This window comes from Equus przewalskii, chromosome 5, assembly GCF_037783145.1.
Source record: "Equus przewalskii isolate Varuska chromosome 5, EquPr2, whole genome shotgun sequence".
Classification (NCBI taxonomy): domain Eukaryota; kingdom Metazoa; phylum Chordata; class Mammalia; order Perissodactyla; family Equidae; genus Equus; species Equus przewalskii.
Genome location: NC_091835.1, coordinates 53,873,371 through 53,899,848, shown reverse-complemented (window position 1 = coordinate 53,899,848; position 26,478 = coordinate 53,873,371). Strand labels below are relative to the sequence as shown.

At 37.5% G+C, this 26,478-nt stretch overlaps 1 protein-coding gene across 7 annotated transcripts in view; it reads right to left on the bottom strand.

The window, feature by feature from the left end:
• Window positions 1-9,358: 9,358 nt before the first annotated feature.
• Window positions 9,359-26,478, bottom strand: part of SMCO2 (single-pass membrane protein with coiled-coil domains 2) — a 30,885-nt gene continuing 13,765 nt past the window's right edge. For all 7 annotated transcript variants that reach the window (XM_070620873.1, XM_008515843.2, XM_008515848.2 and 4 more), the window contains exons 5-10: window positions 26,069-26,218; window positions 19,782-19,872; window positions 16,841-16,897; window positions 15,251-15,307; window positions 13,796-13,974; window positions 9,359-9,618 (exon numbers count right to left, since the gene is read on the bottom strand). In XM_070620873.1, coding sequence (XP_070476974.1) covers window positions 9,420-9,618; window positions 13,796-13,974; window positions 15,251-15,307; window positions 16,841-16,897; window positions 19,782-19,872; window positions 26,069-26,218 — 733 coding nt within the window. In that variant the 3' untranslated portion in view covers window positions 9,359-9,419. The remainder of the gene's footprint in view (window positions 9,619-13,795; window positions 13,975-15,250; window positions 15,308-16,840; window positions 16,898-19,781; window positions 19,873-26,068; window positions 26,219-26,478) is intronic.

Genomic DNA, 26,478 nt, shown 5'->3' with positions numbered 1-26,478 from the left:
GAAAGACGGTCCCTCTCTACAATTATAGGTTCTTGGACTGTCTGCCTTTGGTAGATTTCAAAATAGCACAGTTGACTCTGTTTCGAGCCAGGAAAAAGAATCATTACTCTTCTACTCACAAATTATACAAAGGCCTCTCTGTGGAATGCATCCAGCATACGGTGCTGTAGCCTCTTTATCTCATTCTTTTACTGGCTCCAACCTGTGAGCAGTGAGAGTGAGTTTGTGGAGATAACTAGGGAGTAAGGTAACTCATTTAAATGATAAAACAGGAAACCCATTTCCAGTTTGGACATGGATAGTGTTTTAATGTGAACAGATCTGGAGTCTGGACTGAAGACCTGGGAGTGTTATAACACGGAGTGGCAAGGGGGTGTGGGGCACCAGATTTTTTCTTTCGAAGAAAAGAGTTGTTTGGTGACAGCTGGGCGGGGAACACATTTGTTGTGCTTTGGCTCGTAGGTACAGCAGGATGGCAAGGGAGGCAGATCAGTGATGGAGTCCCCTGTCCTAGCCCTGGCTCTGATACTAACATTGGCAGGGTACTTTCTCTCTCCAGACCTTAGTTTATTCTTGACAACTTGGGGCTTTAAAGTCCCATTCTCTCTCTCAAATTCACTATCATTGGTGAGATGTAGTAAGTGTTCTTTGCACAAATGAGGCAGCATGACATATAATTTTTCATTAGATTCAGTTTCAACTTATTGTAGTGGGATCTTTCACAATTTGTTATTTTTTAAAAAGACATTTTCCTTTATGATTAAAAAGATCAGACATAATGGGAAAAACCAGACACTTTGAGCAGGTGATTAAAATTAACATCAGCAACAAGGGGCAGATGAACTTTGTATGCCTCCAGATTTGATGCTCTAAGGACACTACAGCACTCAGGTGATATTCTGGCCTAAAATGCATAATCGAATCTAATCATAAGAAAACATCAAACAACCTACATTGAGGACATTCTGTAAAATAATTGGCCAACTCTTAAAAAATATCAATGGCATGAAAGACAAAGAAGGGTTTAGGAAACTGTTTAAATGAAAGGAGATTAAAAAGACAAATAAGTAATACATGATCCTGGACTAAGTCCTATGCAGAAAAAAATTCTACAAAGGTCAGTCTTGGGACAATTGGTAAATTTAGAATATGGGTTGTAGATTAAAGTAATGTATCAATGTTAAATTTCCTAAATTTTATAACCCTACTGTTAGTCTGTAAGAAAATATTCTTATTTTTAGGATATGCACATTCAAATATTATACGGTAAAGGAAATGATATATGCAGACTTTCAAATGGTTCGGAAAATATAAAGAGAAAGAGAAATTAATAATGGTGGCAAAATGTTAAATACTGGTGAATCTAGGTAAAAGATATGGGAGTTCCTCATTCTATTCTTGCAAATTTTCTGTAAGTTTGAAATTATTTTAAAATAAAACATTTTTTTAAAAAGTAATACATGTTTGGGGCTGGCCCCGTGGCCGAGTGGTTGAGTTCGCGCGCTCCGCTGCAGGCGGCCCAGTGTTTCGTTGGTTCGAATCCTGGGCGCGGACATGGCACTGCTCATCAGACCACGCTGAGGCAGCGTCCCACATGCCACAACTAGAAGAACCCACAACGAAGAACAACGAAGAATACACAACTATGTACCGGGGGGGCTTTGGGGAGAAAAAAGGAAAACAATAAAATCTTTAAAAAAAAAAAAAAAGTAATACATGTTTATTGCACCAAATTTTCTGAAGAAGAAAAATCACTTGCAATTCCTCCACCTAGAGATAACTGTTAACGTGTTGTGTATACCCGATTTCTTTGGAAGAAAAGAGTTCCTTGGTGATGGCTGGACAGGGTAAGTGTTGCGATTTGGCTCACAAGTGCAGGGGAGTGGAAAGCGTGGCAGATCAGGGCCAGAAATTGGTTTGTTAGGGCCTGTAATATAGTCTGCCCAATGGTTCCCAAGAGAAAGTCTGATGGGAGCTTCTGGGAAAGACCCCACCGCCTCTCCCCCACTTCTTTTCTTCAGTTTCATGTTGTGTCCCATGAAGACATTTGGAGCAGCAGCAGCGATCTTGGGACCATGAAGGGAAAGCCAAGCGAATGGAAGATAAGGTGATTCAGAGCACTGACATCATTAAGCTGCTTAATTAACCAACCCTGGAACTACCCTAGCTGCAGACATTTCATCACATGAGGTAATAAATGTCTGTATTCTTTAAGCCAATATTATTTAGGTATATTATTACAGACAAAAGCATCTCAACTGTTATACCCCTACTTTTAAACAAGATAATGCAACCATTTGCTTTGCTCTTTTATCAATCACATGTAGCAAAAGCTCTTCCAAAGGAAAAACGTCATGGGACCAAATCTGGTTTTTGAGCACGAGCTGAGTTCACCAGCCAGAAGCGAACAAGAACACAAGTTTCCAGATTGGGACAGGCAGTGTGGGCTTCATGCCCAGAAAGTGAGAAAAGGAGAGGCAGTCTTACTCTTTGGTGCAGAGGCCCTGAGTACTAGAAAAAGTAACTGGACTTTAGACATGCTTTGGCTTCCAGAAGGGGATTCAGTTTGGGGAGCAGACAAAGTGGAGGAAGCAGAAAAGATTGTAGCCCCTGGCGTAGCTCAGTATCTGTGCCTCACGTACAGGCTGGGTAAAGACTGGGCCATTGACCACTCCAAGTCTATGTCAATGACCCTTGTGTCAGTATGGCTCCAGGAAATAGTGATCAATGGCACAGATGATGCCAGAGAGGGGCAATGTGGCAAGTGGTATCTGAAAGCTTCAGCACTGGTGGAAGCTGGACTTGACACTTAATAAATGTTAGTTTATTGATTCATTAATAAATATTTATTGAGCACTTGCTATCTTCTAAGTAATGTACTAGATGCTGAATATACAGGGCTTAACATGGTATTGTTCCTGCTCTCACAGAGCTTACAATTCAATTTTGGGTGGCTGTGTGTTACATGAAAAGTTCACAGCTATTGCAGCCAGACAGATCTAGATTCAAATCCTGACTCCACCATTTACAGTGCGACTGTGAAAAAGCTACTTATCCCCTCTGTGCCTCAATTACCTGGTGTATGAAAATGGGGATAACAACAATACCTGGCTTATAAAGTTATTGTGAGGGTTAAATACTAAAATGCATATGAAGTGCTTAACATAGTAGCTGGAACACAGTAATCATTCAATAAACAACATGACTGTTATTATTTATTATTGTTATTTTTATATGTGCGTTGTTATATTATTAGTTAATAACAATAATTGTTACTGATATTAATAATAATATTAGTCTTTACATTTGTGCTCTTGTTATGCTAAAGAGGATGGAATTCTGCTGAGAATAATCTGCTGTAAAGCTGAGCGTAGTCTTATCTGCAAAGCCACTGAAGGAGATTGGGTTGGGTTGATGTGTTCATAGTCTTGGAGTCAAAAAGCGTTCACTACTCTCTTCTCAACACCCTTCACATAAGCATAAGAAAGCTTGAGTGTCAGAGGCTGTGACGGTCTCAGGAGTCCCAGGACAATTCTCCCATCGAAGCAGCCATACTTTTGTCTGGAGAGAGTACCTCAGTCTGAGAGGGAAGAATGTAACTCTCCAAGTGCAAAGAAAACATCGTTCACTTTGGAAAGGGGTTTGTAGCATTAAAAATCCCTAAGTAGGGCCGGCTGGGTGGTGCAGCCGTTAAGTTCGCACGTTCCGCTTCTCGGAGGCCTGGGGTTCGCAGGTTTGGATCCCGGGTGCGGACATGGCACCGCTTGGCACACCAAACTGTGGTAGGCGTCCCATGCATAAAATAGAAGAAGATGGGCACAGATGTTAGCTCAGGGCCAGTCTTCCTCAGTAAAAAGAGGAAGGTTGGCAGTAGTTAGCTCAGGGCTGATCGTCCTCCAAAAAAAAAAAAAATGCCTAAGAGCCCAGGTCTTTTCAGTCACTTGATCTGCTATGAAAGAATTTTCTCTTTCCCCCTAGTGCCTCACTGACCAGATCTCCAGGAAGAAAATAGGAAAATGAGAAACAAATTATTCCTTTATCCGCACATAGGAAGATTAACTGTACAGTGTGGACAGAATATCACATTTGGTATTGTTTTTGAAAAGGCCTGGATCTCATCGAGTACAATCAGAAGGACATTTGGCCGTGTGTGAGACCCTTGTTAGTCAAGTGCTCTTCACTTGGTAAAGTCAAATGTCACAATAGACGCTACTACTTGTTCTTATTCTGGAAAGCAAGACAACACATGAACAACACAGGCATTTGGTAAAGCAGTAGTTCAATCACTAAAAGAACTCCCTTAAACATACATAGCTGCATCCTCTAGCCCCAAATTTCACTCAAGTACCTTCAATTATGTACTTGATGATAGACCCATTAAACCTTATTTGCTACCATTTAATTTCAAAATGGCGGCTATTCATAAATCAAACTTAAGGTTTCTCTGGATCCACTTACTAAAGAAAATAAAAATCACTCACCTTATTTTTTAAATTGTATATATATGTATATATATATATATATATATATATATATATACATATATATACACACAAAACATGGTTTAAAAAAATCAAACTGAACTTTGAAAATCTCACCCAGCCCTGCCCCCACTTCCTCAGTCCCTCTCCTGAGATCCGAATCTCAGATCTCGAACAATAAGAAACCCATATACAATAGGACTGTAGGCTGGGTTAATTCAGTGGCTCATTGATGCCTTTGAGCACCTAGCCTATTTCTATCTCTCTGTGGTATTTATTGGTCTTGTTCTAAAGGTTGCAAGCCCAAACTAGATTATATATTCCCCTCGAGGTTACAAAGTGACCTAAGAAATTTCAAGCATCAAATCCATACACAATGACATCCAAAAATAAAGAGATTTTTTTCTTCTTTAAGATAAAAGAAACATGCCCAGAAACCTCCCCTCCTCGAGCAGATATACCTTCAAGTCTCATTGATCAGAATTGAATCACATGTTTACATGTAAACCAATCATTGGCAAGGGGATGAGGGCCATTATGACTGGCTTAGGCCAATTAGGATCTGATCCAGAGTCATACAGTGCAAGGGTAGACACCTGACCAGTACGAAGGGAAACTGAGGAATGGCTGCTGGATAGGCACTGCTATGCTATTCTGCACTTTGCCTTATTTGCTAAGCAAAATCGCTTGAAGATTAGTCTATATGAGTAAAATCAGTCAGTTTCAAATTGAGGAGAAACAGAGCAAAAGCCATCATCCCAAGCAGTCAAGCTGAAACAAAAACTATGTGTTACTTGGTTAGTAACTATGCTGTGACGTTGAATATTAATGAGTTTCCTAAAATCCATGTAGAAAAAGAGATTCAAAAACTGAAACTAAAAAAATCCCTAACAGCTAAAATAGTTTCACGCTCCATAAAGCTATGCCAAAAGTGAAGCTCATCTCCTAGGTAACTAACTGGCTCCCTCATGACACAGGGGCTGTCCTCCCTCACACACACCCACCCTCACACATACCATCCTTTACTGTACACTACATGTCCTATGGGCAATTTCTACCTTTCCCCAGTTCTGCTTGGCCATAGGCCTGGGGGCTCTTAATTTGAAGATACCGTCTCATCCAGTCCCAATCTGAGGTAACCTTAGGCTCAATTTCACCATCAGGGAATTTAATTTTGCTTCCTTAGGACCCAATAAGACCTGGACACCTGAAGGCTTCCCTTCTTCCGCTGTCAAGCTTTCCTACTCTTCTGCCTTCCTTCAGTTTCTGCTAAAACGCAAGTGGTGGTGGTTGACTCTTGTGCTGTAAGCAAGCTCTGAATAAATAACCTTTGCTTATTCTCATTTGCTTAGTGTTTGTTTATGTCTACAGGAGTCTTAGATCAAGTTCCCTGGGAAATGGACTCTGAAATGAAGACTTACACGTAGGTTCATTGGGGAATGCTCGCAAGATCATCACCACTGAAGGGGATGATGGTAACAGGAGAAGAGAAGTTGAACTGTGACACAGCTGCAGTGGAGGCCTTAACTGATCGCGTGGAAAGCTCTGAGTCTGGGATGGCCCTTTCGAAATGTACCCTGGCCTGGATCAGACACTGAATGCAGGCCACCCTTGAGGAAGGAGAGGAAGCCTAGGTGAAGTAGGTCTCTTTGACCAAAGGCAAATTCTAGGAAAGATCCTAGCTGGGAACTCTCGGCGGCTGACACTCTAGACAGCTGAGGAACAAGTGCTTGGGTCCCCTCGTGGGGGTGGCTGGGAGTTAAATATTAGGTGACCCCACCAAACACACAGTTGGCAACAGATCATGACTCTGACTCAACTTTGAATCCAAGTTCAAAGCTCTGTTCTCTACAGCATAGCTGTCTTCACTCAAAAAACAAGACAAATGGAGATTTTTGTGACCACTCATTTTCTTTCCTCCTAGTCCAAAATCAAGACCATATTTGTAAAGTGATTCCGACATTTTTAGTAAGTGATTTTGAGCATGGCCCTTGACTCAATGGAATATGGCTTTTAAAAGATCTGAAATAAAAACCCAACCAGCCAAAGCAGTTAACTGTATTATCACATGTAGACATTTACACCATCTTAGTATTACAGTACTTTACTAAATGTTTCCCTCTCTCAGTGGAGTAGAACATTGTGGCATCGAGCTTTCCGGCTTGAGATGCTGACAAATTAAAAATAAATTGATGTGAAAATAGTATCATTCCCACTTTAAGGATATTCATCCCCCAGGGATAATTGTCCCATCTTAGTCAAAATCCTAATAAAGCATATCTTGGAAATTAGTAAAATATTAATTTATTCTTTAAACAAACCTAGTTCCCTGCTTACTGCATCACTAGTGTTATACCATGATTGCAATCTCATTTTAGCTCAAATTAGCCTCATTTGAGCTACTTAAACTCAATACTTCTTTTTTGGTTTTACGAGTAAGTCAGCTGATACTGGATCCAGCAAAGGGAATTTACCTGAAGATCATAAAAAATATACACCAAGTTCTGTCTACAAATTGGTCTGAATAGTCCCTTTATCTGTACACAAGTCTAACTGTGACTTTTTTTAAATCTATCTGTCAGCATGTTCTCTCACTATCACAAGACCTTTTGAATATGTTACTCACTGTTCCCAGAGCTTTTGGCTTTTTCCCTTTCTGTGTGTCCTGAAATTGCCTTACCCATCCCCCATGCCCCATCCCTTCCCCTAAAAGTTAGTCACCTCTTGATTAACCTTTCATGGGAACTTAGCCACATTGTAATCCCAGGTAGCTTTTGCCCGTAGCATAGCGTGGTAAGTCATAAACTTTGAGTCCTGAAAATTGCTGGGGAAACTATTACAATAGAAAATATTAGAGATTCATCCTAGATTCAAAGATTCAGAATTTCTGGAAGTGATGCTTAGACAAATGTATAATTAAACATCTCTTTGTGGAATTCTGTGGAACATCACTGCTTGAGAACCACTGACGAGCAAATTTTTAGAGAACTAGAAGTTTCCAGCAACTGATATAGTTTTCTGGCTGTAGAATATCAGGGTAAAAGTGGCATTTGGAGTCTATTTCTTTCTAAGTTCGTGTGTATAACAGTAGTCTATGGAAGTGAAAACAGTAGGCTAGCTTTTCCCAGCAGTAATCCATTTGTATGATAAGGCCTATCAGAATGGAAACATTATAAATACAAAGAATGGGGACTGATCTAAGAAAACTTGCTGTAAACAATTGGAAGGACTTGGTGATTTCTGGAATGTTAAAATAAAAATATAGGAAAGGAGTTGAAGATTACTTCAAGGGTGTTAGAAAATGGGGGCATTGGGAAAATGGCTATGATGGAAATAATTGAACAAATACTGAATGTGAGATGATAGGGAGGCTACAAAGATAAGAATACATAATTTAATTTAGTTCAACAGGTGTTTGTTGGGTACCCATATGTGCAAAGCATTGTTCTGAAGTGTACCAAGGTATGGTTCCAAAATTTGGATTTGTATTGGATTCAGCTGGGGAGATTCTTGAAAATAAAGTTCCTGGACCGTACGTTAGCTCTACTGAATCTAAATATCTGAGGGTGGGGTTGGAAATCTCTAATGTATAAAGCTCCCCAAGTAATTCTGATGCATCCAGTCAGTGGACCAGTATTTGGGAATCACCGTTCCAGAGACCACAAAAATGAACGAGGCATGTGTTTGTTTTTAAGGAATGTACAAACTGGTGTATTGAGCAATACGCTCTATCAAGTTTCCTGCCTCTGCCTTATACTCACAGCTTCTAAGTTTTACTTATGATGTTTCTTTTCTCTGCTATGGCCTTTTCCTTATTTCTGCCATGAAAATGTTATCCATCCTTCAAGATCCCTTCAAATGTGAGGAGAATTGGGACCACATTCCACATCTCCCTGTCACCACCCTTCCAACCCCACATCCATTACACAACCAAATATCATAAAATCCATGCTTGCAATATCTACTTCACCCATCATCTCCATTTCATCCCTATTTCCACCTCTTTAGCTCACCTGAACCGTTAATGGCCTTTTAACTGATCTCCCACACTCCATCTGCCCTCCTACTCCAATTTATTCTTTATGGTTCTATTAATCTTGCACAGTTCAATTATAAATATTTTTCATATTGCAAATGAAGTTTATTATTTCCCCATTATCTACAAAGTTAGGGATAAAAGTGCTCCAGTATGGCATTCAAAACTATTGTATCAATCAGACTTCCTTTCATTACAAACAAGGAAACCAAATCTGTCTAACCTAAGCAGAAAAAGATATGGGCAAGGTCACAAAATTGAAGTTCCAATCATTTCCTTTCTTTGTATGATTCTTCTCAAAATTCTCATTCTTAGAGAATGTCTGATTCAACATATTCCCAACTCTTATTGATAGGAAGACAGGGGACATGGACTGAAAGACCACCTGCGATTATACTCACTGGGAAAAGACAGTTTTTTCAAAGCAAAATTAGGATGCTGTTGTCAAAAGGAGAAATAAATATTAGGGAGCAAAACCAAAAAATGTCCACTAGACCCAAATATGGCCCCAATCCAATTGAAGGAAAATTGGAAACGATGAAGAGGAATTCTGTGCTTTCTTTTCTGAGACATCAGAGGTCAAAATAGGGGAAATAACCAAGGAAGCCAATACCTGATAGTCTTAACGTTCTCAGGGTTGGGGGAAGAGAGGCGTTAGTGGTTTGAAGCAAATGTTTTCAACAATGTGTGGAATGACTCAAGAAGTCATTGTGAGTCATAAGGGTAAAGATAAACTGTTTTCATTTTTTCTGTTTGTGATCGACCCATTTCCACATAACTACAGTGTCCTGTGCAAAACATCTTATAGTATTTTTTAAAAAATAAGTTAACTGCCATAATATAAGAACAGCCAGAATTTTATTGGAGAGGAAGTCAGTAGGGTAATAGTAACTTCTGTATCTTTAGGAGGGTAACAAGTCTTCCACTTCCAAATTCAAGAAAGGCGCAATAATCTCCCGCAGTTCCCACATTCTGCGGCGCCCAAGCATTGCAGGGAGCACCCTTTCAAAGATAAACGTAGCATCAAAAAATAGTGTGTAACATAAAAGTCCAGTGAAGGTAAGGACATAAAACGTGATGAAAATCCTCAGTGCACGTTTCCTACAAGGAAAGAAAACATCGGTGTTAAGAACATTCTGGAGAAAACCACATTGATGTGACTCCTGGCCCCTCCACCGAGGTAGCTTTATAACTGCAAGTAAGTAATTAAACTTCTTTGACCTCAGTTGACATCTGCAAAAGAAGGAGCTTGGAGTAGATGAGCACGTAAGTCCATGCTAGGGCTGGCATTGGAATCGAAGCTTCTATAGCCATGAAACAATGAAACCTGGCTATTGCGGGGCTCTTTCTTTTGAAATGCTCTTCTCACACTCTAGCAGATCATTGCCATGTTTACCTCACTTGTAAGGTATATGATGTGTATTTTGGGGGGAAATAAAGGCACAAGCAGTTAGATTTTCCTCAGGACACAAAGTATGACGCAACAAATGGAATTCGGCTCAATTACCAATTTTGTCCTGTCACTAGAATCACCCTTATAAAGTAATATAAGCTTTGTCAAGTCTTTGAGGACTCCTCCTTCTGGGCGGTACCTATACTGTATTTTATTTATTTGCTTTTAAGTCCTTGCATTATTATTTTCTAATTGTAAATGCAATACATGATTAGGGTAGAAGATCTGGAAAATCCAGAAAAGCACAAGGAAGAAAAGAAATGTCACAGATAATCCAATCCCTGGAGATAATTACCATCTATAATACATTTCAGAAGAGAAAATCTACAGCCCAGTTGAAGCTAGCTGTGGATCTATTTTGTGACCCAATTCGGTAGATTCTATAAGCTTGTGCCAAAGTTTCTTGGCATTGTCCCCACTGTGTGTCTCTCGGCAGTTACACAAATAATTGCTTCTACTTCACACATTTTTTGAAGAGCTAATGTTCTATAAATACTCTATTAGGAAGGGACTTTAAGGGCTGCTAAAATATAGCAGAGATGTCCCGCCCTCAAGGAGCATGAAATCTAGATTTGTCCTTTCTTATGAAAAGAAAAAGGACTCTACCAAAGCATATCTAGTCAACAAACACTATTCTTCCTGAATTCCCAAACTTGTTGTCTTTGGAAATACTAAACTGGAACATTTTCAAAGAAACACGTTTTAACATTAACTTTTTTAAGAGAAAAGTAATTTTTCTAAATTACAGGTAATTTGGAAAACAGAGAAATGAAAAAACTATAATCCCATCACTCTAATATTGCAATCAGCTAAGTTTTTTATTTTTTCTGTCCTTCCTTTCTTCCTTTCATTCATTCTCTCTATTTTGTTTTAGTTTTTCTTGTTTTCTGTTTGTTTTTCTTTTAGTCTAGAGTGTGTCCTTCAGGGTTTTTTTTCCCTACAGTGAACACTCTAGGTGCCCTTGCTTTCAGATTTATTTCTTGACACTACTGAATCGTTAGATTTTTATTTACATATCAATATGATATCACTTTAAAAAAATTTAAATTTTCTACTATTAAGCAAATAAAAGAACATGCATAATATTTATTTTTAAAGTTTTGGACATTTTTCTTTGGAAAACATCATAACTACTCAATCAAAACAAGTTTTTTCGTGATGTCACCTGTGTAGAACCAAAAATTGGTCATCAATAATTTTATTCATTTTGAATTTATCTTCTGGAAAGAATAAAAACATTCTTTTGACTTTTGAATACTATTTATTTATTTTTCAAGCCTTGCCATGCATAACATCTTTAATACTTTCCAAAATGTTCACATTATTTGTGGTTAATACATAGGGGACCACTATAAGGAAACTGGGAGGTTGGGACAATACCAGGAAGAGGCCACCATCTGAAGCTAAAAACAGAAAAAATGATACATAATGATTGAATAAGTCTGCAAGATAAACCTCCTCAAAAAGATAATGTATAAATATGCTTTGATGGAACCAGCACATTTGCAGTCCTCTGACAAGACACTGGGCAAAGTCTGAGGCAATCTTAACTAGGATGCAACGATGTGAAGAAAGATGACCAATTTAACTGAATTACAATCTACTCACATAGCACAATTAAGTGGTAATCAAAAGGCATTCCCTTATTTATCTGTTTGTTTGTTTTTAATAAATATCTTCAGTTCACTTTTTAATTATTTTTATTTATTTATTTATTTATTTATTGCTGAGGACAAATCACCCTGAGCTAGGATCTGTTAGAAATATTCCTTTATTTTGCTTGAGGAAGATTCACCCTGAGCTAATATGTGTGCCAATCTTTCTCTATTTTGTACGTGGGTTGCCACCACAGCATGGCCACTGACGAGTGGTGTAGGTCCACCCCCGGGAACCGAACCTGGGCCACCAAAGTGGAGCGTGCCAAACTTAATCACTAGGCCACAGGGTCGGCGCCTGTTTGTTTTTGAGATATAATTTAGATATAATTTAGATACAATTATAAAGTTTACCTTTTAAAGTATACAATTCAGTAGCTTTTAATTTATTCACAGGGTTGTACAACCATCACGACTGTCTTATTCCAGGAAATTTTCATCACCCCAAAAAGAAAACCCATACCCATGAACAGTCACTCCCTATTTCCCTCTACCCCCAGGCCTGGCAACCACTAATCTACTTTCCATCTATATGGATTTTCCTATTTTGAACATTTCGTATGAATGGAATTGTATAATACGTGGCCTTTGGTGTCTGACTTCTTTCACTGAGCATAATGTTTTCATCCAGGTTGTAGCATGGATCAGTACTTCGTTCATTTTTGTGACTGAGTAATACTCCATTATACGGACATACCACATTTTGTTTACCTATTCATCAGTTCATGGATATTTAGATTGTTTCTGCTTTTTGGCTATTTTGAATAATGCTGCTATGAACATTCATGTACAGGTTTTTGTGTGGACATATATTTTCAGTTCTTTTGGGTATATATCTAGGAGTGGAATTGCTGGGTCATATGGTAACTATGTTTAACATTTTCGGGAACTTCCGAACTGTTTTCCAAAGTGGCTGCACCATTTTACAGTCCTACTAGCAATGCATGAAGGTTCTAATTTCTCCACATCATCTCCAATGCTTGCTATTGTTTTCTTTTAAATTATAGTCATCTTACTTATGTAAAGTGGTATCTCATTGTGGTTCATTGTGATTCTGATTTGCATTTCCTTAATGACCAGTGATGTTGAAGATCGTTTTATGTGCTTTTTGGCCATTTGTGTGTCTTCTTTGAAGAAATATCTATTCAGGTGCTTTACTCATTTAAAAAATTGGGTTATTTGTCTTTGTTGTTGAGTTGTAAGACTTTTTCATATATTCTGGATACTAAATCCTTAATTTCCAGAGCTCTGAAAAAATTGATTCTGACAATTTTTTCAGTTGTCTCATTGATTTTATGGAGGAGGACATTTTCTGGGATCTTTACCCCACCATTTTCATTGATATCCCTCCCCGCTTATTTATTAATTTAGTATTTGTTGAGCATGATGAACATCTTTTGTATGTTATGTCCCAAAGTGATGAAGATTCCTGCCTTCAAGTTGCACATGGAGTACTAGGAGGACACAGACTTAAAACAATTTAATTGCGATAATAAGCTGTGGGATCTATGACAGAATTATGTGCAAGGTATAGTGTGCACACAAAAGAGGGAGCTGAAGAATTGATCTGGGTTGGTGGTTGGGGATAAAGGATCAGAAAAGTTTTCTTAGAGGAGGGTACTATTGAGGGTGTAGTACATATGATGGTGTGGCATCTTCAGAAAGGGATGCAAAGAATCAGAATTTGCTGATATATATGTCTCCAATAAAGTACAAGGGAGAGGCAAACTGTCCAGCTAACAAAGGCTTTCAAACCACTTAGCAGGTATGTTTTTTTGGTGGAGGTGGCTGCATCATAGCTTGTAGAGATCATCCTTTAAGATTTATATGTATATACATATTTTTATATGTACATGCATATTATATGTATTTATATATATATACATATATATAGTCATGGTTATACTTGTATAGTTATATATATAGTTATATAAAGCAATAAGAAAGAAATATATATCTATATTTGTCTATCTAATGCAATAGATTTATATCTAAAACAATAAGAAAAATACTATGACTCTAATAAAAACAGATTTTAAAGAACATGAATAGATAATTTATAAAATAAGATAAAGCAAAATTTTAGCCAACCCTTGAAGAAATTCATTCTTACTATAGTCCATACCTGGGGGCCTTCGTCCGGCCCCCAGTGGCCCTTTCTCTGACTTACCACCACACTGCAATGTGGGGAGGAGAGTTCTGCACTAAAGGGGGTGGTGGAGCCTGAGGAAGCAGAGGCTCCATTTCTTCCATACCCATTTCTTCTGGACTCTGAGAGTCTGTTTTCCCTGCCTGCATTTGGTACATCTCTAGCTTTGCATTCAGCAGAGTCATGTCCTTGGAAAAGTTCTGGAAAAACAAGAGCAATCAACTATCATTTTTAAAAAATGATTCTAGCTATCTGCCAGTCTTATTGTCAATGATGCAGAGCGCTTTTCCTCTGGAACGTCTCAGGGACCCACATTGTAAATCACAGGCAGGTCACATGAGCAGGTCATTGGCAGGTGCATACTCACCTAATAGAAGGAGACTTACACATTCGCAGAGTGAGGTAGCACCATGGTAGAAAATTAAACAAAACCCACATGCTAATCTTTAACTACTGGATTATTCATGTAGGAAGATGAGATTATCCTTGTGCCAAATCCGTCTATTCAATTTGTTCATCTATGCAAAGCATATTTACTGAATGAGTCCTACCAGGCACTATTCTAGGACAGTGCTTAACAAAATAGACAAGGAATGTGCTTTCCATTGCATGTGCATTTTTAAACAAACTAGACGAAGAATTACACGTGCATTTATGAGAACAGTGGGACAAGCAATAAACAACTAAACACACATATAAATATACATTAGCTACTATAGATTAACGTACATGCTAAAGAGGGAATATATAAGGTGATGAGACAGAGTAGTGGAGGTTTGGTGGTGGGACACCTGCTCTGGATAGGTGGGATGATTAGGCACTGCTGAGCAGGTGACAGGTTGATTCCTTCATTCATTGTTTCATTCACCGTTTCTCATTGACCCCAATGTATAAGGTTTTGGAGAAAGGAGTTCAGAGATGGAGTCATTTTCTGGCTAGGGGAGATTAGGGGAGGTCTGGAAGAGGACATGACCTCTGAGCTGAGCCTGAAGAACGGGTAATGTGTAGCCGTGGAGGATAAGCTACAGATGGAGGAGATGTAGAAGCAGCACAGGTATGGGAGAGGTTGGGAGTACACCAGACCTGTGAGATGTTCTGTTGACTCAAAGTAAAAAGTCAGGGGGAGAGAAGAAGGTGATATGGCTAAAAAGAGACCAGTATGTGATGCACTCTCAACTCTTATGGAAAGAATTACTCCTGTATTTAGATTTAAATCATTTCATGTTATCCTTACTTGAACTTGTATAACTGAAATCTTACCTCTATTTGTTTTTGTGGGGTTTTTTTGGTGAGGAAGATTGGCCCTGAGCTAACATGTGTGCCAATCTTCTTCTATGTTGTATGTGAGACGCTGCCACTGCATGGCTTGATGAGCAGTGTGTAGGTCAGCACCCGGGAGCTGAACCCATGAACCCCAGGTCACTGAAGCTGAGTGTACAAACTTAACCACTATGCCACTGGGCCAGCCCCTCTTACCTCTATTCTTTCAATGAGTTTCTCCTTTAATTCATGAGCTTCATTACAAGCATCTGCCTGAAAAGACACCCACAATTTTGGGTTAAATAAAAATTCTGCTTTTCCAGTTTATACAATAAAATCTCACTCATTTTGACACCACTTAGTTGTAGAAATACCTTCACTGAAACTTTTTACTCAGTAAAATCCTTCCTCTTAGAGCAAATTCACAGTGTCATCATGATAAATTGCAGGAGGAATAACCAAAAGATTGATAAAATTATTTTCAATACTTTAGAAGCATACATTGACACAATAGCATCTGATTATAAGTCATCTTTCTCTCAATTCATTACTTTTTCTTTAGAAACCTTCCACCAGGTCCCCAGTTGAAGAAACTTGGTGTGTTTCTGAGAAAAAAAGAAAATTGTATATATTTTAAATATTTTTAAATTTATAAGATATAAACGTATGTCCTCACTATGTTAGCTTGAATTTTCAGGCCTATGGCTTAGCAAAAGAAAAGTGTCCATGAAAAGTGTCTGGTTCCTCTTTCCTTCCCATGTCTCCTATAGGCTGTCAGGCAGAGATAACAGATGGTTTGGGTTGGTTTCTATCAGGAAGATCGAGACACAGGCTGAAAGCAAACCATCCCCTTCTGAGACATGAGTGCCAGTTGCACATATGTCAGGAGTAAATACTGCTGTTAAAGGTTTTTAATTAATCATCCCGTAACAGACTTGCAGGATGCCGTGAGAAGCAAGGCTGTAGCACGAAGAATGGTGCTCCAGGATTCAAGAAAGATGTGTTCCAGAGACGCCATTTCTAGAAACTGAGTCTTAAAGAAGTACTTTCAAAAACAAGCAAAGATAGGGATTTCTGAGGCATAGTCTGTAATGGCAAATATTGATTATACAGCCCAAACATCCAACAAAATAAATTTAACAAATCCCCAAATCAAATCCTGATTATATCAGAAGTGAAGAGGAAAAGGTACAATGACACTTACTGGCATAGGAAGTTGTTGAAGGAAAAAATGCTAAGTGAAAGAAAGCAAGTTGCCAAACAATGTGTATAATATAATTCCATTAAAACAATAACAACAATGTAGAAAAATTTGGAAGAATATAAATATACTAAAAAGTTCATCATGTTTATCTTTGAGGGAGTAGGATTTTCATTTTTAATATGAAATAGCTCTATAAGGTTTTAATTATTAAAATAAGCATTTTATTATTAAAATAGCACTTTTGCTAGGAGAAAAAATATATGCCGGTATATTGTATGTATATGAGTGTGTGTGTGTGTATATATATATATATATATATAATAAATATTTATAATTTTTTTATTTTTTAAATGAGAGAGCAAGAGCAGGACAGATTCTTTTCATCTGGAAATGTCGAAAAGTCACTTCATCATTCTGAGTCACATTTTTCTTTTCTGAAAATGAAAGTATAGACTAAATGACAGTAAGTTCTCTTCTAGGTCTGAAATTCCAAGTCTTTCATCTTTCACCAAATTTTAGATTCCACTCACTAAATTCTCTTAAACTGAGATTTCTTTGAAGAACTGTTTTTTTCCTTAGTTATAAATCCATTTTATTGTTACCTGGACAATTTCGTTAGCGATTTCTCCTAATTGCTTTTTAATTTCCATGATCTTCTCCTTTAAAACAAAAGGGCATAAAACAAAAGTTATAATGAACAATGCATGGACTTGAAACAAAACAAATAATGATTTTTAGGAGAAAGCTCATTCATGATCAAAAAGTTTCAGATTTAATAGAAGCTATTTTTTTCCTTACTGTTCTGAGTGCTGATCTCCAAAATCAACATTAAATCAGATCAACAAGATATTGTTGGCCACATCCTACGTAACGGGCCATTGAGCTAGTCATCGTGCTGTTTGGATACAAGTAATAGGAGCATTTGCCCTCAAGCTCTTCCAGAGAATGCATGGTCTACACCCTTCTTCTACCAAGTTATTCATCACCAACTCCTGCATTGTGTGATTTAATTATCTAGAAAGGAGCTGTGGTGTGATAATCACTTGGTGCCCTAGTTTATTTACATTGTAAACATTTTTATATAGTACTTATCAGAGATTATTATATCAAAGATAACTGAGATAGGAGTCAGTTTCAGAATGAAAGTCTGGATGTTTGTATGGAGACTTTAGAAAGCTTTGTAAACTCAGGGGCTCAATTTCAGGCAACACCTCAAAGTCTTTTCCTCAATTAAAGGTCTTTTAAATACATTTGTTTCTTTTTTTTAAAATAAGTTTACCAATTTTTCCCTCCTTCCCCTTTCATGCCTTTCTGAGTCCTTCTATTTCTTCAAGAGAAATAAATGAGCCAGTGCATGGGAGATTATTTTAATTTTATTAACTTATTTCTCCTTTAATTTTCCCACACTTTATTTGCTGTCTGTATATATATTTCTAACAATCTTCACTTTTCCCTTCACCAGATTAAACCTACAGCCGTCCCTACTAACTTTGCATCTGTAACAATTACGTTTAAAGTTTCTTACTCATTTATAGCACTGCATTTGTTTTTAGGCAGCCTTCGTCATCAGCCTTTAGAATTACTGAGGACAGAGATTGTGTCAGTTTTTAAAAGTCGCGTTTATTGAGATGTAATTTACGTACAGTAAAACTCACCTTTTATAAGTAAGTGTACAGTGCTGTGATTTTTGATAAACGCGTACTGTCATCACACCCAGAATTTCCTTGATCCCTTTGTCAGTCCTCATTTTTGTTTCCCCACTTGACTCCAGCAACTGTTCATCTAGTTTCTGTTTCTATAGTTTTGTCTTTTTCAGAATGTTACATAAATGGAATCATAAAGCATATAATCTTCTGAGTCTGGCTTCTTGTACTTAGCATGATGAGTTTGGGATTTATTCATGTTGTTGGATGAATAAGTTCATTCCTTTTTATTGCTCAGTAGTCTTCCATCATGTAACATGTACCACAGTTTATCTGCACACCCATTGGTGGCATTTAGGCTGTTTCTAGTTTTGGAGTTTGTGCCTGTTTTTTTTTTTTTAAGTGCAGACAAGACTGTACATCTCCAGTAGAGAGAATCTCCACACATATTTGTGTTGCCTTCTCCTTTCATGTTATCCTAAGCCCTTGCTTGTTTGTTTTTTAAAATTTCACTTTCATTTATGTTTGTGCTCCTCTATCTTTCTCCTCATTCTATTGTTATTCATCCTTCCCTTCCCCTACCTCGTGCTGAAATCCACATTCCTGGAATACGGATGACTTTTGGAGGAAATTTCCTAAGGCAGAATATTTCTTGGCTTTTGTCCTCGTCCCTTTTTTCATAGTTTGCCATTTCAAAGCCCAAGGATAGTGAAAAAAATTCTTGACATTTCGACTAGCGCAAAATGGAATTGCAACTTCAAAATGTTGGACTAAATCACGGTTAAAAGTAATTTTTTCGGGGCCAGCCCTGTGGCCGAGTGGTTAAGTCCGTGCGCTCCGCTTCGGTGGCCAAGGGTTTCACCGGTTGAATCCTGGGCACGGACATGGCACCACTCATCAGGCTATGCTGGGGTGGCTTCCCAAATAGCACAACTAGAGGCACTCACAACTGGAATATATAGCTATGTACTGGGGGACTTTGGGGAGAAGAAAAAAAAAAAGAAGATTGGCAAGAGTTGTTAGCTCAGGTACCAATCTTTTAAGGAAAAAAAGTAATTTTTTCCTTGACGACAAACCTGTGCTAATTTATACATGGCTTTTAATATGTGAGGGGTCTAAAGAAACATTACCATCCTACAATAAAAGAGACATTTCTCCTTTATTTCTTCCAAAATCCACTTAATTTAAACCCTTTGGCTTGAGCTAAAACAGAGGCTGGTAATTTCAATGAAAAGAGGTAGCTAGACACAGACTTTTTCCTTTTTCAGAGTCTTTTCTTCTACAGTTAGCAGAGAAACTATTAGCCAATGCTCTGAAGTCTGAATCTTGTCCAAAGTTGGTCACTACTTTTCAGCTCTAACATTCTGAGTCTTTAAAAAAGGGAAAATTAAACTTTTCTCTGGAAGGAGTCTCTGAGAAATGCAAGGAGACAGAACAACAGGAAAACTGGAGATTGTGAAAACCAACACAGGAACTCTTCATGAAGGCGTTGAAGACAAACACAAATTCATCTCTTACATTCTAAGTATGCTGTTCTTCACTAATATGTATTTCCTGGATGTCATCTCTGTGCTTTTAGATGCTGGGATACAAAGATTAAGAAGAGAAATTTTCCCTTAAGGTTCTCATCATTATCTTAAGACGGCATCAAGCCTATCAAATTTGTCTGACTGAGATTCTAGGTAGAATAGACAAGTCTTGCCTTTTTGTATTGTCAGAGAATAGAATTGGTGGTACCCAGGCGAAAAGTACTCAGAACTGACCGCCAGAAAGCACTCCTCCTTGCAACAGAAGGTGGGTTTTAATTCCTGTTATGACCTGATAAATTATAGAAGGGGTGGGAAGAGGGGTCAGCGTCCCCACAGCCTCCCAGTTTGTCTTTTCCAACCTTCCAGCTTACCTCGATGTTTGTCCCCTGATCAGGGTTAAGGTCCTGATGTGACTCCAGCTTTTCAATTTGGCCCTCCAGGGACATCACCTCATTTATTAAGCTGCAAATAGACCAAGAGAGGGACTAAGTCCGGTGGATTAAGAGAAATCACCCAATGGACAATCTTTTTTCATCTTTTGATCTTTCAAAAGTGAAATCCTGTTCCTACACAAGAGGACTCTTGGGCAGTGATTGTGTTGGAATGGAAAGCCATAAATGCAAATCAAGAAAGTAAAAACCACTCTAAATTATCTAGATAATAGTGAAGGCCTAACTGGATATAGGAGCAGAAAATTAAAATAATTAAAATGGAAGCTTAGTTAAATTTCTAGAAAAACACACAGAAAATCTTTGGGACCTAAGACCAGGAAGAGTTCTTAGACTTGACACCAATAGCACTAGATATAAGAGAGAACATTGATAAACTGGACTTCATCAAAATTTAAAACTTTTGCCTGGCCAAAGACTGTTAAATGGATTTACATGTCACATATCTGGCAAAGGTCTTATATGTACAATATATGGAAACCTCTCAAAACTCTACATTAAAAAATTGTCTAATTAGAAAATGAACAAGAGACATGCATAGACATTTCACCAAGAAGATATATAGATGGTAAATAAACACACGAAAGGATGTTCAGCACCGTTAGCCATTAGAGAAATGCAAATAAAAATGCAATGAGAGTGCGGCTGGCTCAGTGGCACAGCCGTTAAGTTTGCACGTTCCACTTCGGTGGCCCAGTGTTCCCCAGTTCAGATCCCAAGTGTGGACCTACACAGCACTTGTCAAGCCATGCTATGGCAGGCGTCCCATGTATAAATTGGAGGGCATGGATGTTAGTTCAGGGCCAGTCTTCTTCAGCAAAAAGAGGAGGATTGGCAGCAGGTCTTAGGTCGGGGCTAATCTTCCTCAAAAAAAAATGCAATGAGATAGCACGACAAGCTTATCAGAATGGCTAAGGTAAAAAATAGAGATTACACCAAATGCTGGTGAGGATGTGGAGAAATTGGATCACTCATACATTGGTGGTGGGAATGTAAAATGGTACAGACGCTCTGGAAATAGTTTGGCAGTTCTTGTCAAAACTAAAGATGGACTTACCATATGACTCAGCAATTATGCTCTCTTGCAATTATCCCAGAGAAATAAAGGCTTATTTTCACACAGGAAGTTGTACGTGAATGTTCAAAGTAGCTTTATTCATAATAGCCAAAAACTAGAAATTATAAAATTGTCTTTTGGTGGGTGAATGGTTAACCAAACCATGTATATCTCCATACTATGGAATACTACTCAGCAATGCAAAGGAAGGAACTTATATTAATACATGCGATAACTTGGATAAATCTCAAGGAAATTATACGCAGTGAAACAGCCAATCTCAGAAGGATACATACTGCATGATTTTATTTGTGTAAAATTCATGAAATATCATAGTTATGTGGAAAAGATTTGTTGTTGCCAGGGATTAGGGGTGGGTGGGAGGGAATGGTTGTGGCTATACAGGGGTAACACAAAAGAGTCATGTGCAATAGTACAGTTGAGAATTTTGATTTTGATGGTGGTTATGCAAGGCTACACATATGCTAAAATTGCATAGAACTATATACACACATACACACACATGAGTGCACATATAACTGGTGAAGTCTGCATGAGCTTTGTTGATAGTACCAATGTCAATTTCTTGATTTTGATGGTGTGTTAGAGGTGGGCAAGATGTTACCATTTGGAAAGGCTGAGAGAAGGGTGCATGGGACTATCCTATATATTTCCTTGAAACCTCCTATGAATCTATAATTATTTCAAAATAAAATATTAGTAATTTTAGCCAATAAAGTTGACAATTTACATAAAAAGGGCAAGTTCCTTGAAAGATACTGTCTATCGCTAAAGCATACTCAAGAGCTCCGTAGCCTGAGTAGCCCTACTATCATTAAAGAAATTAAATTTGTAGTTAAAAATCTTACCACAATGAAATCTCCAGGCAATATGCCTTCACTGATGAATTCAACCAAATATTTAAGGAAGAAATTATGCCAATTCTACACAAACTCATCCAGAAAATAGAACAGGCAGGAAGCATCCCAATTTTTTCTTTGAGGCAAGTATTGTTCTGATACTAACACCAGACATTACAAGAAAAAAAAGACAGGCTAATATCTCTCATTAACATACATGTAAAAATTCCGTTTTGATAACTGAATCCAAAAATATGTAGAAAGGATAATATATGATGACCAAGTGGCATTTATTCTGGAAATTCAAGGCTGGTTCAGCATTCAAAATCAGTCATTATAATTCAACATATCAAGAGACTCTAAACAAATAAAGAAACGTGATCATTCATAGATGCAGCAAAAACTATTGAAAAAATTCAGTATCATTCCTGATTTTAAAAATATCTCAGTAACCTTGGAATAGAAATTCCTCTCCCTCAGTAAACTAGGAGTAGAAATCTCAGGTTTCTCAATTTGAGAAAGGGCATCTTTAAAAAACAAAACAAAACGACAGCATCACACTTAATGCCTTCCTTGTAGGATTGAGAACTGGGTAAATGTGTCTGCCGGCACCCCTCCTATTCAATAAGGTGCTAGAGGTTCTAGGCAATATAATAAGGCAGCAAAAGGAAGTCAAAACATAAAGATGAAAAAAGGAACATATAAAGCTGTCTCTATTTGCAGATGACATGATTATCTGTGTGGAAAATCTCAAATAACCTACAAAAAATACTGGAACTAATAAATGAGTTTAGCAAGGTCACAAGACACAAAGTCAGCATACAAAAATCAATTACATTTCTATATACTAGCAATTAACAATTAGAAATTGAAAAACTTAAAGTACCATTTATAATAAAATCAAAACTTGAAATACTTAGGCATAAATCTAACAAAATGTGAAATATTTGTACACTGAACACTATGCAACACTGGTGGAAGGAATCAAACACCTAAATAAATAGAAATACTGTGTTCATGACTTGAAAAAGTCAATGTTGCTAAAATGTTAATTCTTCCCAAATTTGTCTATAGATTAATGGTAGTTCCAATCAAAATCACAGCAGGATTGACAAGCTTATTCTAAAATCTACATGGAAAACAACAAAAAAATTAGAATAGCCAAAACAATTTTGAAAAAGTAGAACAAAATTGAATAACTCTCATACCTAATTTCGAGACTTAATATAAAGCTACAGTAATCAAGGCACTGTGGTATTAATGAAAAAACAGACATTTAGATAAATGGAGCAGAATATGGAATCCAGAAATAGAATCACACATACATGACCCATTGATTTTTGACAATGGTGCAAAGTAATTCCATAGAGAAAGTAAACTCTTATCAACCAACGTTGATGTAACAATTGGATATATATATGCCAAAAAAAGAAAAAAGAAAGGAATCCTGGGATATACACATGCAAAAAAATTAAAAAAGGAACTTTGATGTCTACCTGTGATGGATTGCATATTTGTGTTTCCCCAAAATGCATATATTGAAACCCTAACCCCCACTGGGATGGTATTGGGAGGTGGAGTCTTTGGGAGATAATTAGGTTTGGATGGAGTCACGAGGGTGGAGCCCCGATGATGGGATTAGTGTCCTTACAAGAAGAGAGAGACTAGAGCTGTCTCTCTCCACCACGTGAGGACACAACAAAAAGATAGCCATCCGAAAACCAGGAAGAGGGCTGTCACCAGAACCCAATCATGCTGGCACCCTGGGGGACTTCCCAACCTCCAGAACTATGAGAAGTAAATTTTTGTTGTTCAAGTCACCCAGTCTACAGTATTCTCTTATAGCAGCCTGAACTGAGACACAACCTCACACCATATACAAAAATTAACTCAAAGTGAGTCATAGACCTAAATGTAAAATCTAAAACTATAAAAATTCTGGAAAAAAACCGGAAATAATCTTTCTGACCTTGGGTTAGGCAAAGATTTCTTACGTACAACACTAAATCATGATCCATAAGAGAAAAAAAAGGTGATAAATTGGGCTCTATAGAAATTAAGAACTTCTGCTCTTTGACAGACAATGTTAAGGGTATGAAAAAACAAGCCATAAACTGGGAGAAAGTATTTGCAAATCACATCGAATATCTGGACTTTTATCCAGAATATATAAAGAACCATCAAAATTCAATAGTAAGTAATAATGAGCCAACAACTCATTTTTAAAAATGGGCAAAAGATGTAAACAGACATTTCACCCCAAAAGATAGACATATGGCAAATAAGCAATGAAAAGATGCTCAACGTCATTAGTTATTTGCTAATTGCAAATTAGAAAGCACAATGAAATATGACCACATACCTATTAGAATGGCTACAGTAAAGAAAAAAGAACAAACTTCCAGTTATAAAATAAATGTCATGGAGATGTAACATACAGCATGGTGACCAGTTAATAATACTGTATTGCATATTTGAAAGTTGCTAAGAGAGTAGATCTTAAAAGTTCCCATCACAAGAGAAAAAAAATTTTAACTATGTATGGTAATGGATGTTAACTAGACTTACTGTGATGACCATTTATCAACATACACAAACTTTGAACCACTATGTTGTATACCTGAAACTAATATAATGTGTCAATTACACCTCAAAAAAAAAAAAAAAAAGAACATGATAATACCAAGCTCTGGAGGGGATGCAGAACAACTGGAACTCTCATACACTGTTGGCAGGCATGCACAATGGCATAGCCATTTTCAAACAGTTTGGCAGTTTCTTATAAACATGCACTTACTATATGACCCAGCGTTTCCCCTCCTGTTTGTTTACCCAAGGAAAATAAAAATGTATATTCACACAAGAAACTGTATGTGAATGTTTATAGTGTCTGTATTCATAATTGCCAAGAAACCTAAACATTCCTTAATTAGTGAATGTGTAAACTGTGGTATATTTATATAACAGAAGACTATCCAGCAACAGAAAGGACAAAGCTACTGATGCATGCAACAACATGGATGAATCTCAAATGCATTACACCAAGTGAAAGAAAACAGACTCAAAAGGCTACATACTGTATGATTCCATTTATGTGAAATTGTGGAAAATGCCAAGCTATATGGGTAAGTCAGTGGTCAACAGCAGCTTGGCCTGGGGAGAGCAGTTCACTACAAGGGGCATGAGGGATTTGGGGAGTGATGAAAGTGGTCTGTATCTTCACTGTGCTGGCTGCACAGCTGTATGCCTTTTTCAAAACTTGCAGAACTGTACAATAAAAAACACAATTTTACTGTGTATAAATTATACCTTAAGTTTAAAAATGAAAAGAAAAGTTGACGTATAGGATTTGAATTAGTAAAGCCACAAAATCTTTTAAAAACTGAATATTACTAATGATTTGGAAGAAGAAAAAGGCCATTCTGGAGAGGACGATCAGAAGGCAGTTGTGAAGAGAGGTTTAACTGTTTAACTGAAAGTTATGGTGATGTCTAATGAATGTAGAGGAGATGTTTAACTGAAAGATGAGAAAACATCTAGGAGGCGTAGCGCCACAGTAGGAAACTGAGTTTGGAATGTGATAGGATGGTTCAGAAGGCCAGAGGGATTTATTTCTATGAATAGCTTCCATTTGTTAATTGTTGGTTATGTACCAGGCAATGTATTCAATTCTTTACATACAGTATTTTATTTAACACCCACAATAAACCAATGAGGGGGCTGTCATTAGCCCCATTTTGTAGAAGACAGAAATCAAGTCTTAAAAAAGGTTGATTAGCTTATGCAAGAAGTGTCAGTGTCAGGATTCAAACCTGGGTCCCTCTGACTCCAAAGCCCATTCTCTTTGCACCAGTGACTAGATCAATAACAATTACTTTTATCTTTTCTGTTTTATTTCAAAACATTCCACTTAAATTCACATATGCATTAACAAACATACTTTAATATTTGTTTCATGTTATACTTGTTGAATCCCTTTGGACAAAACTGGAAAAAACTCAAGGATCATTGGGGACTTGATAACTTTTGGGACCCTTGATAACTATTATTGTAGCTTCACAGAAAAATCTTATGAATGAAGTCCTTCACTTGAGAGCAGAGAGCGCAAAGATGCAGAGAACTTTGATATAGGCTTTGAGATTTTGTAACATTGCTGTGTGATCAGAAGACTTTATACTTCTTTTCCTAAAGACTTTCCTTAAGACTTTACCACCTTAAACCCAGAGTTTCTTAAGTTTCTGGAGCTATGAAGCTTCACTATTTTCTAACCAACCCCAACACCCTACAATTACCTCTTCACTGTGTTTTCTGTTAGGTTAATTTTTTGTATAATGTTTTTAATTTTCTCCATCCAGTCTGTGTGATCAGCTCCAAGTTCTTTCACTTGTTGACCCATCTGTGTATTCCAGTGGTTTAGCTGGAAGAAGATGTTCTCCTGACTCCTGCAGAAATATTATTATGATCAGTTTTAAGATAAAAAGTGGGAAAGATCTTGCATAGCCCAAACCCCTGTTCCTTTGCTAAGAGAGTGCTCTGCCACTTGAGCTAACATCCCACCAAAACCCTCTTCTTTTGCACTTTTGGCAAGTTGGTCTGCTTATTCATTTTCTGTCACCAACATGGGCCAAATAGGCTGTTAGGCCTCAAGAAAGAAGTTTGGGCACTTATTTGATATTTATTTTAACAGATCTTTATAAGGCTG